This window comes from Lynx rufus, unplaced genomic scaffold, assembly GCF_022079265.1.
Source record: "Lynx rufus isolate CCGP_SWC_20201006 ecotype Redwood Valley unplaced genomic scaffold, mLynRuf1.p SCAF_2, whole genome shotgun sequence".
In the NCBI taxonomy this organism is placed as follows: domain Eukaryota; kingdom Metazoa; phylum Chordata; class Mammalia; order Carnivora; family Felidae; genus Lynx; species Lynx rufus.
The window spans coordinates 163,459,174-163,472,897 of record NW_025814834.1 but is presented as its reverse complement, the minus strand read 5'-3'; the positions used below and the strand labels follow the sequence as shown (position 1 = coordinate 163,472,897).

The 13,724-nt window shown below is 37.0% G+C and overlaps 1 protein-coding gene across 1 annotated transcript in view; it reads right to left on the bottom strand.

Moving 5' to 3' along the window:
• Positions 1-1,149: 1,149 nt before the first annotated feature.
• NEGR1 (neuronal growth regulator 1) overlaps positions 1,150-13,724 on the bottom strand; it is an 844,861-nt gene continuing 832,286 nt past the window's right edge. The window contains exon 7 of the mRNA XM_047084322.1: positions 1,150-1,274. Coding sequence (XP_046940278.1) covers positions 1,150-1,274 — 125 coding nt within the window. The remainder of the gene's footprint in view (positions 1,275-13,724) is intronic.

Here is a 13,724-nt window from a genome sequence, read left to right as displayed (position 1 = left end):
AGATGTGCGAAATGCCCGGGTGCGGGAGCACGCATCTATCACACCAACTTACCTGCCACAGAACCAAATGACTTTGGCATGTTCACCAACTCACGTCATGTTAGGTGATCGGACTTTGTGTTCTTTCTGACAACCATCTTAAAGATTTTCGCTTGGAGTAGTGAAAGGAAAAGATGCTGTATTGCTGAACAATCCCTTGGATGGACTTTGCTGTCATTTTAAAGGGAATTATTTCCCAGAGTGGATTCAACATTCAACTATAACCAAAGGATTCACACGGTAATAGATTGACCTGTACTACGTTAATGAAATTGTTTTTCATCGCAAAACTGAGTTTAGGTGGGGCAAAATTCTCACACCCCACTGGCAAGGAGGGAAGAGATTTTCACAGTCTGACAGCTCCTTCATTCTTTAGAGATAGGATATAGTTTAGCTTTATCATTATGGTTTATTTTTGCTTTCAAATTATAGGATGTGGCAAAACATTTTTATTAGGTGGAGACAAAGAGCAAATTATTATTTTATGAAGGCACACCCATGCTGAACTTACAGGGAAGAGAAGCAGAGCTGCACAGCCAGTTATATTACAAGGCTCATTCCTGAAACCTGAATATCATGCGAGCAGAAAAATCTAGATATGTGTTAGTTATATTTTGAAGAAATGATCTGAAGGCAATATTATTTGCTTTTTTATCAAAAAAGGAAAAAAAATGCATCTTTGTCAATGTGGATTGACTCCTATTGAAACAGGGAAATGAATGCTTGTATTGCAGCCTTAAAGAATCACATAGTCACTGCAATATTCGTTTTTGTAAACTACAGCCTGCAACCTAGCAGACCATGACTGAATGCTTTTGAAAAGTTGTAGATTACAAACATGAAATCACAATTAATATCCTCTAAAAGTAATTTCAGAGCTTTCACGTCTTAAAAAAAGGACAATGTGTACTGCTTCACAAGGTAATGTAGCTAATCAAAAAAAGAGTAGAATTAAAGTATTTACATAATGAGCAATTCTACAGAAGGCGATCATCCCCATGTAAGCACTGCTGATTATATCCCACGCTGCTTTTAACAAACTGTACCAGATTGGATCCAGCCATCAGCACTTTCAGAGAATCCTTAAAAGCCTTTTATGGGTCTTTAAATTTATTGTAGAATGGCATTCTTCAGGTAGAATATGCTGGTGAAAGAGGACAGTGTCAACACAAGGTACCAGCAGGAGAAAAGAACGTCAGCGCTCCCGGTAATTCCATACTGGGCTGTACTTGGAGCTGGAAAGAAATGGAAAAGATTAAATCAAAATCTAATTTGTGTCTTTTAGGATCTTAACAATAATCAAAAGGCAGCTGGGTGTACTGGGGAGAGCACTGGCATTGGAGTAGATAGACTTAAGTTCACATCTGGTTCTGCTATATGACAATGTGTGGCCTATGCAACTAACTTCTCTTGAGCTTGAGTTTTCTCAAGGGCAAGAGACAAATAATATAATCCACCTGGCAGGGCTGCCATGAGAATTGGAGATGAAGAACATACAGCACATTGCACTGGGCTGGACACAGGCTAAGTACTTAATAAACAGTGGCTAGCATTATTATTCCTTTTTTTGTACTGTAAATATTTGTATTGGTGGATAATATGTAGTTCATGCATATATATATATATATTTTTTTTAATTTTTTTTTAACATTTATTTATTATTGAGAGACAGAGAGAGACAGAGCAGGGGAGGAGCCCAGAGACGGGGAGACACAGAATCCAAAGCAGGCTCCAGGCTCTGAGCTGTCAGCACAGAGTCTGATGCGAGGCTCAAACTCACAAACTGTGAGATCATGACCCGAGCCGAAGTTGGACGCTCAACTGACTGAACCACCCAGGTGCCCCATGCATATATTTTTTTAACATTTATTTTTATTGAGATCTATAATTGGCATTGTGTAAGTTTAAGGTGCACAACACTGTTGATTTGATACATTTATGAATTGCAATATGATCACCACCACAGCATCAGCTAACAACTCTATCATATCACATAATTATCATTTCTCTTTTGTAATGGAAACAATTAAAATCTAGTCTCTTAGCGACTTTGAAGATTATAATACAGTAATGTTGTCTATAATCACTATGCTGTGCATTAGTTCTCCAGGAGTCCATTTATCTACTAGTTCTAAGTCTGTATGTACCTTTAGACAACATATCCCCGATTCCCCTACCCCAGCCTCTGGTCACCATTCTGCTCTGTTTTTACAAGTTTAGCTTTTTAGATTTCACATATAAATGATACTATATATATATATATTTTTTTTTTTTGTGGATCTTTTTTATTGGTCAAATACTTGTACTAAAAGCTGGAAAAAAAATTTTTTGGGGGGATAGGTGAAAAAAAATATTCAAACAATCATAATATATTCCAAGGAATATTAGATTTGCATGTATACACTGGAGCAACACAGAAAATTTTGTATCTAAATCTTCCCAGGCAAGGGAGGGATGATTTAACAGAGTTTTACCAAAAGGGACAGTCATTTGGGTAGAGGAAACAATTTATTCAAAGGTATGAGTAAAGGGGAGAGCAGGACATATATTCTAGTAGATTAGTCTTGCTGGACCATGAAGTTTGAGGCTTCGAGTAGAGGGAATTGAAACTGGAACTCTAGGCAGATAGAGCATAACCTTAACTGTAAGAAAAATAACAGTTTTTTTTTAAGTTTATTTATTTATTTTGAGGGAGGGAGAGAGAGAGAGAGAGAGAGAGAGAGAGAGAATGCACAAGTGGGGAAGGGGCAGAGAGAAGGAGAGAGAAAGAGAGAGGAGAGACAGATCCCAAGCAGCCTCTGTGCCATCAGCACAGAGCCTGATGCGGCCTCGAACTCACAAACTGCAAGGTCATGACCTGAGCCGAGATCAAGAGTCAGATACTTAACCAACTATGCCACCCAGGCGCCCCGATTTAGTTTTTTTATAGTGAAGGAGATTTTAAAGAATTTGGAGCTGTTGAATCGTGTGATTACTTTTATACATTGGAAAGATCACAGTTTCATACTCAGAGAAGCTTATGTAGTACTTGGCTAACAGTCATGTTGAATTCTCACTGAGAGATTTCACCTAGAGAGTCACTGAAGCTTAGAATATGGTGGGAGTCTACTGAATGAATTTCACTGCATTTCACAAGAGAACTGTAGCCTCTCTGAATGTGAATTATACTGTGTTCCAGAAATGGAATGTTGTAGGCATGCTCAGCTTTGCTTGAGACCGATCCTCATTTGTCATAATAAAAATAATAGTAATAATAAAAAACCCCACCAACATACTTTTAACTACCCTCTCTTAATGAAACCTGGATTTCAAGCAATGTTTCCTAGTAGAAAGTGAACCATGTAATAAAAAAAATATACTATTTCATCCCCAAAACCATAACTCAAATCCAGAAGCAGTTTTAGTCACAATGAGTTTGAATTAACAGCAGGTTGTTTTTAATAGAACTTTCACCAGTGACTATATTTCCATATTACAAGAAGAGTAAATTGTTTTGTTTGTATCTCTAAGAAATTAAAAGGGGATGAGAGCTGTATTGACCTTTGCAGGGGGAAGTTTTCTTGACAGTACAATTGTTGATTCCAGGTGAATAAAGTTCAAGGTTTAAGATTACTCCTCTTTAGTAAACATGGAGCAAAATCCACTATTTAATGCTTCTATTTGCATCATAAGTGAGTTTTAAAAAAATGAGAAGATGATGAAGAAAATAAGTCTATTGTTGAGCACATAGCTTTTGAAGTTTTGATATATAAGAAGTCTAATTTAAAACCATGAAACTCCTTAAATTATTTCCTCTTGTTCAAGACCTGGAAAGGTGTTTTGTTTTTTAAAACATAAATAAATATTTAATTGGTCTGTTACCTTCTCAGTGACAGCTATTTAAGAGTTATTTTGCTGTTGTTTTTAAAGAATCTCAAGTGCAATAAAACCGGTATTATAGTAAAGGACTAATAATAAGCAAAGCATATAAAATGATTTCATAAATAAGAAATAGATCTTAAAAGCCAAGCATACAAAACAAAGATAAAATTTTTATTGTCATGACAAATTAAATAGTACATCAAGGGGGTAAAGTAGAAAGAATCCTGAAAACTCCTTATCCATCCTTTAAAGTGCATTTTGGGAGCAATCTTTCCTGAATCCCCTCTCCTTTACCAGCACGCTGAACAGATTACCTTACTGTGCCATCATGCCACCATAATATCCCTTTTTATACAGCTATCATACTACATTGTCAATATTCACATACATATCTATTTTTCTAACCAGACTGTGAACTCTCCTAGGTCATGTTTTATTTATCTTTTTGTTTCCATGTACAGAGAGTGGCAAAGTAGATGCTGAAGAGATGTCTTTTGAATGAATGATTCAATTTAATAAATGAATGGGCCGGAATTAAAAGGAGTAGTTCTCTCCTACAAAACGGAATCTCTTCTGAAGCAAGCCACTTGCTTATAGGCCAGAGAATCTACAATATATCATCTTTCATTCATTCAGCCCAAATTTATTAGATTAGGTACCGGGCACTGGGAATACAATAGCTAATAAGATAGGATGGTCCTTTTGCTGCTTAATTCCATATACCCTATCTTTTCCCCCAGTGTGCCTTTATCTTCCACTCAGCCTCCTACTGCCTTAGACATGACAAAAGTATGTCAATAATATATTTAAAATTAAATATTATAACAGAGTATGTATTTTTCCATTGTACTCTTTAGTGTCCTATTAGTCTTTCTATTAGTCCTAAAATAAAGGAGGAGCCTTTTGCTGCATCATTAGCCTGCAATTATTACAGGAAATGGACTGTAGACTAGCTATTGATAATCAGTAAGCCAAAAAACAAAGAGTAAAGTTAGTCAAGGGAATTTTTGATTACATACCTAATGCTAAGTCATGTACATAATTTGTACCCCTTAAGTATATATTGAGCATCTTTCATGTGCTAGGGATTGAACACAGGCAAAGGCAAGTAAAACTCAATCTCCTCTCTTAGGAAAAGTTTTATTATAGTTGGAGGTATAAATAAAAAGGCACATATAGAACATTAGGATATACATACTTATAAGAATAATAAACAAACATGGGAAGGCTCCACAAGGAGTCATGGCAGGTAAGTAGTCCGAGCAGATACAAATACAGTGTTTTTTTTACAAAATGCAATGATATGCACGTGTTAGTGTATCTCACTTTTAAAAATGGTGGCATATAGTCCTTTTACTTGGGGTATCCTATTATTGTATAACCTTAGTCCCATTAACTATTTATTATGTATTTGTGTGTGTGTGTGTGTGTGTGTATGTGTGACTTGTTGAGTGATTCAGAGTACCAGGATAATGGTACTAAAGTTAGGAGTCTCAGTATTATTGGGGCCAATTAGATTTGTTTGGCATGTTAAATATCAATCATCTACTTGAGAAATTATAGAAAATGTTAAGAAATTAAAGAAAATAACTTCACTATTAGAAATCAGCTTGAAGAGTCAGTTCAAATATCATATGCTTTAAAAAGAGGAAAGTTTGGGGCGCCTGGGTGGCTCAGTCTGTTAAATGCCCCACTTTGGCTCAGGTCATGATCTCATGGCTCGTGAGTTCAAGCCTGGTGTCAGGCTCTGTGCTGACAGCTCAGAGCCTGGAACCTGCTTTGGATTCTGTGTCTCCTTCTTTCTCTCTGCCCCCCCCTCCCCCCGCCCCCCGCCGCTCATGCGCTCTCTCTCTCTCAAAAATAAATAAAATTAAAAAAATAATAATAAAAACAGAAAGAGGAAAATTTTTATAAAATCCCACGTGCCAAATCAATTTGACATCACATTTGATATCATATTTACATATCTATCACAACATGTTTACATATCTATCTTTCCCCATTAGACTAAGAATGTCTTCAAGCCAAGATTTATTATATGTAATTTTTTTCATTGGTACAGAACAGAGTCTGATATTTAGTAGGTGTTCAATAAATATTTGTTGAATGATGATAAGGTTTGTATCTATTTCCCATACTTTTACCATAAGCACATAAAGGAACACAAGATCTTGACTTCTTTTTTCAGAAGAATATTGTCTTTCATCATTTGCGTTTAACTGCCTTTCTTCTCTCCCTACTTTTAGACTTATTACTTTCTAAGACCTGTACAGAGTCAGAATACCTCTCTTCAGCATTTGAGCAGAAGATAGATCATGAGGCTGATTATAAGGGGGAGGAGCATCCATCCAACTTTCTAGCACTATCCTTTTGCAGCAAACAACAGGAAGTGTAGATGAACCCATGTCCCCCAAATATAGTACTGAATTTTTTAGTTAGGAGACATCTAGTGGTGTCTCTGACATGGTCAGATCTGTTGTATATTCTCTGCCATGTTTTTAGTTTCCTGTGAATATCAAACTGCTACTCATCCTAAATAAAATTAGGAGGGCTAGGGCATATGATCAGAGGTGTAGTTGGGCTACGCTGAGAATTTTGATTTCATTCTGAGTGATATGGGAATCCACATGAGAGTTTTGAGCAGAGGAGTCTAGCTGACATTTTTAAATAATTGCTTGGCTATTGTGTGGAAAATAGATGATACTAGTGGAGGCAAGTAGAGGTCTATGTTAATCCCAGACCATCAGGGGTCTCCATTGCCTCCTGAGGAAAGCCAAAACTCTGTAGCTCAGCATTCAGGGACCTCTGTTACCTGGTTCTAGTCAACTTATCCAGACTCGTATATACTCCTAGCTCCAGTCACACGAACCATTTTCTGAACACACAGAGTATTTTCATTTCTTGTCATTTGCATATGCCATATCATTAAGCTTAAATGGTCTTCCTTCCTGTCCCCTTCTCCCCCTACCTTAAAAGTCCTACTCATCCTTAGATACCTAAAATACCATTTACTCCATGAGGCCTCCTGAATCTCCCTATGAATTTTTAGTAACCCATTTATACCTGATTTCAGAAATAGTTCCTTTTTAACTGATAGTACATAAATATATTATATATAGTATATATATGTATAGTATACTATATATGTGTATACTATATATGGTATATAGTATACAGTATGAATATTTTACTTCATTTTTAATCTATACTTGCTTAAATTAATGTTTCTCTGATCTTACAAAGCTGTCCTCCATTTTATCCTACAAAAACATTTATTCTCTTCATTATTTTGGTTTCTTTTGAAGGACTTTTATTTAATGCTATTTACTGTTAGGTAATTGTTCAGTTTCCTCTGGTTTGCCAGCTCCTTGAAGACAGGGAGTACGAGCTCTTCCCACCTCTCCCCCCAATATGATGCATGGCCTTTAGAGAGTGGTTTCCTGGCTGATCTAACACCCAGTTGGGTTTTGCTGGGGCTCTCAGGTAGGGAGCAGAAGTGCCTGGGCTAGGTGTACAGTCCAAGCCTCTGGGATTTCTCCCAGTTGTCAACAGGAAGATCCAATCTGGGTTTTAACACACATCTTACATCTTGTCTAATTATGATTATCATTCCCAATTACTTACAGCTGCTGCATATTATTTTCAGTCTTGGCAGTTTTCCCTTGTATTGCTCCAGTTTTTATTTTTAGGCAAAAGCAAATGTAACTGTGAAATATTTAGTTTTGGTATAATACCAATTACTTGCCTAGGCAATTTCCTTAAATTACTCAAGCTTTAACTAAACTAACTTTGAGTCGTATTTTTAAGATTCTTGCTGAAATCTTAGGTACAGTTACTTCAGCTACATTAACTCTGCTTCCATAAAAAAGCTGGCCTCAACTTACATTTTACTGAGGAAGCCTGTACCTGGGAAGTGAATGATTTACACCTAAATTAGATTTCATAGAAAAGAGAGTGATTAATGTGGATTCAAAATAGATTGCACATTAGTTTACTGAGAAATTATGCATCATTGATTCTCTCCAAAAAGGCAGGGTACCTCTGTTTCATCGCATACTGTGGGAGGCATTAGCTCAAAAGACATTTTAATCTCTCATTAGCAATATCCACCCCTTAACACTATCAGCAGGTGGAGAGGGTATCCAGATTCAGATCATACCCCAATTTCTTCAATCACTTAACTCTGCCTAAACACTGGGTGGAGATGGGGGAGGAAAAGAGAACTAGAATGGAGTATGTTTTACCATAGAATGTACAACTTTGGACTGTAGTGTCTGGAAGAAGCAGGCAAGTCTCAGCACAGGTGACACCATCTCATTATTCCTTTCTGCACTATTTCTTGTGCAGTCAAGTGGTCCAGGCCTTAAGATTGAATGTGTTGTGTTAAAGACACAGCAAAGAGAAGCCCTGTCTTCTCGTGCACTATCTCACACACAGGGCACACTGATTTCCACAGGTAGGCTTTCTTTGTGTGGCTATTCCATGCTCCTGTACTGTAGATCCTCCAAAATCTTCCCTAAGGCTCTCGAGTTAAGGGATACCTGAGTAGCATAGTGATGATGTATGTAGTAGAGCTAACAATGTATAGATTGTTGGATTCTTTTTTACTCAACACACCTTTATTTTGCCATAGACAGTTTCCAAGAGTAAAGAGAGGGAAACATAACATACCCCACTTTTCACGCAGCTTTCGGGACGGTAGAGTAAGGTTTAATTTATGAGCCTCTAGCACAGTGAGCTTCACTTTTATTTAGGGAGAGAAATTAGGAGTTGGTAAACGGCTTCGAATTCCTGCCTATCAGACTTCTTTTTTATCTTCCTTAGAAAGAATTGGTCTAACAAGTTCACATTGGTGCATTTTTTTTTTCAAAATCAAAACCTAAGGGTACAGAAAAATCTATATTTAGATATTTATTCTCACATTTTAGACTTTCATTTTTCATTTGATCAAAAACTGAATGCCTATCTTCAGGAAGTTCAAACATCTTTTACAGATAGAGCCTTTGCAAACATAAAAATGTAAAATAATTATTTCACAGAGAGTATCTTTATTTTAGCGGCACCTGGGTGGTTCAGTCAGTCGAGCATCTGACTCTTGATTTCAGCTCAGGCCATGATCTCATGGTTTGTGAGTTTGAGTCCCACATCAGGCTCTGCAATGACAGTGCAGAGCCTGCTTGGGATTCTCTCCCTCTCTCTCTGCCCCTCCCTCTCTCTCTCAAAATAAATTAAAGAAAATTTAAAAAAAGTATCTTTATTTTATGTTATGAACAATGAGGAGACTGGCTAGAGAAATCACATGATTCCTTTCTCTTTCTGGCTCATGGTATTTCCCTGCCAGCTTGTTTTCAGCAACGACTAAGCTATTTCTCTGGCAGACCACCATCCTTGAATCCTTTCCTGCTTCCTGAATAGCCATTTTGCCAAAGTTCACAGTATACAATCCTATTTACTCAGCATCAACTGCATTAGGAATTTTAAACATATGTTTGTCTCTGTTATTACCCATATTCAGAAATCTGCCTATTTGTAGATAAATACTTTTATCTGCAAATAGCCAGATGAAACTATCCAAGACTATTACCTCTAATTTGAGCTAAGGAGAATAAGTAAGCAATCACCCAAATAAAAACAAATTCCACAGTCTTTTTTCTGTCCTTCAGAGTCATTGAAAAAAAGTTTCAAAGCCTGAATTATTCATCAATATCTCCTAAATGTGTGGATGTTTTAGTTTACTCTTTTTTTAGCAGACCAGAAGTCATTTACATGAATCTATAGTAACTCTGTTTTGAAGTATGTTGTCAATAGAGGTAATTTTGTATAGCCCTAAATGCTTCTTTGAGCTTGGGCAAAGTCCAGTCATTCATTCCAGGTTGGTTTGAAAACAGGTTTCTATAGAAGTATCATCACAGATTTTGGAGTATGTGTGCATATGTGTGTGGGAGTGTATACACGTGTTTCAAAAGCTGGCTTTGTTGTGTGAAATATATACACAAACATACAATACAAATTGCCTTGACTGCATAGATTTTAGTTTAGGCCTTTAAGGCATCATTTAGTTGAAGAAAAGGGTTTTACAGAAATAAAAATAGAAACCCAGCTGTGTTCTTAAGGTCACTAATAGTCACTGCCATCAGCTGTATCATCAATGTGCTAATGCGGGAAAAAATGGGAGGAATTGCAAACTGGTAAACAGTTTTGCAAGTTGAATGAGCTTTTAAGATTTTATACGTGTGGTTGTGTGGGTGTAACTTTGTTTAAGTTTTTACATAAGTGTTAAAACTTGGAACTATAATGATCAAATTGTCTTATTTATTAAGTTTTATTTTATCTTTTATGTTAGGAAAGTTATCCTAAAGCAGCTTCTCTTCTGTTACTCTACAATTGTTCTTTCAGCATTAAAGATCAAGAATTTCATAAAGTTTGATTATCTTTTTCATTTTTTGGAATATTACATTTACCTTCCAATTTTTTTTCTTAGCTTTTCAAGTGCAATAAAGGCCAGAGATTATCTGGCCCTGTAGTTCTGATTTACTTAAATTGTTCCACTTGTTATGCTCCAGATTGATTTTCAATTATTCTCAATGATTCTCTAATCATTGCCTTTATATTTTGGCTATTTAAAAAACCTTATTAAATCCAAATGGCTTTGTATAGAATTCAAGACCCTCTGTAAACTTTCCCAAAGCTACCTTTCTGGTCCTACCCTGGCTGCTGTCTCACATGGACTGCACTAGTCACACTAGGCGGGAAGGGCCCTTCGTGCAGGATATGCCCAGGCCTGTGTTGCATTTGTGTATTTGCTCATGCTCTGCCTTCATCTGGGATGGGTTTTGCATTTCTTTGTGTTAAAACGGTACCCAGCTTTCAGTGCCCATCTCACACGCATTCTGCTCATAGGTTAGAACCTGCCAGAACTCTAAGGGGCATTGAGAGTGGTATGCACGAGGAGATGAGGCTGGTGGAGATGAATGATGTGGTTAAGTTAGAGGTAAAAATAGGACTAGAACTGCGGTATGCTGATTCTCTGTGCTTCCATTTCCATGTAGCCTCCCTGAATTGCTACCTAACTCTACTTGGAATTAATCTGCCAATTCCTCTTTTCTTCAATAGCCAATTTGCTTTTACCTCTACTTTATCAGTCTCCTGTTCATCATCTTCAATAGAGCCTAAATCTCTTGAAAACAAGGATCATATTTAAATTACTTTTGTATTACAGCATTTGATTAAATGATTGGCACTGTCAAAATATTTATTGCAGGTAACTATAGATGAATTGTTTTAATTTCTGCAGTTTAATGAGGTTTTGCAGCAAAGCTCAAGAGAAAGAAAGAAGGACTATAGGGAAGGAATTATCAGCAGTCAAGAATTCGGGATTTGGAAACATCGACTACCACTGTGGAGGAAGATTGGTTCTATTTTATTGAAGCGAAGAAGCTCCTATTCTCAGATGTCCCTGAAGACACTATTCCATAAACATATGGAGTTATACACTCCAAGAGAACTGTTGAAGAACTGCTCTTGTCTGTGACTTCTAGTTAAATGTGCTAGTTATAGACGGAGACAGTATTGGTAACAATCAAGCACACCGTGTATTAGCTTCGCACCTCTATGCCTTGGTTTTGTCTTCCTGGTAGGGTTGCAATAAGTAAATGAGCTAAGTAAAATGCTTAGCACAGTGCTCATTTAAGTGTTCATTGAACAGCAGCTTTTAAGATGTATTAGTATATGTATAAGAAGGGCCAATGTAAGTCCTTTACTTTGGCCCAAGAAGAAATATCCAGTTGGTGGAATAAGGCTATGTGTACCTCAAAATCCTATCCACTTGAAGCAATCACAACCATGCCAACACTATGCTCCTTGAAAGGACAGCTCTAAGAACGCAGATCAGAAAATTTATTCATTAAGCAAGTAATGCTTGAGTACCTATAAATACATAGTGAGCGCTGATTATGCATGATAAACTATTTTGTGTGCTGGGATACAGTCTTATTATCTAATTGCTCTAAGTAGATCACAGTGTTCTGAATAAACCACACCCTAACCCCCTGGCTTACAGACAATATTTCTTCTACTTGGAATCATCTTCTTCCACTTCCTCCCAAGTTTTCAGCCTCCATATGACATACTTCTCCACTGCAGTTCAAACTCCTCTGTCATGGCCTTACTTACTGACTTGCCTCCTTGTCTACACTATGAATTCCTAAAGAACAGGGACCTTGAATTTTTCATCTTTCTATACTTCTCTTTTCCTCTTCCCCAGTGGCTAGCACAATGACTGCATATAATAAGGGCTTAATAAATAACTGCTCTTTTTATCTCCACATGAGATAAATTTGCAAAATACATTTGTTTCCCACACCTTTTGTATCTTGCCTTCCATCCTCTCATTGCCTTTTTACTTTAGCTGCTGCTATGACAACCAGCTGCATGCAGGGCAAACAATTGTGAGATATATTCCACATGGTTCCTCGCAGGGGTCCCAGTGGGATGGAGCTTAGTGACCCATAGCAGGGACCAGCTCAATAACACATTCTTGGACTGACTTTCCCTCTTTCTCTGTTTAACTTGTTCCAATCTCCTACCAGCGTGCTTAAAATTCCTTTCCAAAATAATCACCTATTAGTGAGCAGCTCATTTTGGGAGGACCCACACAAAGATGGCACTCTTGTATGAAGAAGAGAAGAACAACAGGTTATAAATACTGTGCCTAGGGCAATTTAATATCCTCCCACAGTGTATAGTGCTTTGCACTTAGTAGGTGTACCATAAATTAGTTTTAGATAAATATATTGATTGAAAGTAAATAATCATCCTATCTGTTTGCCTACACTCTTCTTGGCTCTTGATAACTCAGTTGCATCACTTTTATGAGGTCTGCATTAATTATATTGTCAGCAGGCACATACCCTTCATAATGTAAAAGGGGTCTTAAAATCTTAATTAAATCAGATTTTTTTTCCTCATAGATTTTATCCCAGGAATATTACCCACTGTTTTACATTATTATCATTCTGGTTTCTGCTATACCAGCAACATTGCCTAATGAAAGTTCTGTCTCCTATTGTATTTTTTAAATATTTAAAAGCACTCATGGTTCTTATATTTTTATTATGATTTCAACTGTAAAATACTCCTCTCCCTACAACCTTGAAATGGTCTTTTCTCAAAGCTCCAGCCTGCCTTTTCTGCCTACATTTTCTGCCTAAGGTGATCCAACTTGTAGGGTGGGAAAATGGGAAATACAATTATTCTGAAAGGAACTTGGATGTGTGCATGCAAAAGTCAGATGTCGGGGAATTTTAGTCCAAAAATGGTCCCACGAAGGATGAAAAGAAAAAAGATCAAAACATTTGCATAGTGATCCTGGCACTGAACACATTTTGCAATCAGGATTCATACTGATTTTTAAGGATGTTTAGTAACGTTCTTCTCCCCAAATACAGAGACTACATTGTTCTTAATTTTTCTGGACACCAGTGAAGGTATTTTAAAAGGAGAGGTGGGAATGTTTTAAACTATTACATCAAAATACCTAACATGTGCCTCCTTTTAGGGATGTTGTACATTTAGCCACTTATATTATTACTCGAAATTTTTTTTAGGTTTATTTATTTCTTTTGCAGGGGGGATGATCAGGCAGAGAGAGAGGGAGAGAGAGAATCCCAAGCAGGCTCTGAGCTGTCAGTGCAGAGCCTGATGCAGGGCTTGAACTCACAAACCATGAGATGATGACCTGAGCCCAAATCAAGAGACAGATGCTTAACCAGCTTAGCAACTCAGGTGCACTTGTTCAAAAGAGTTTTTGACTGTAATTGAAATAA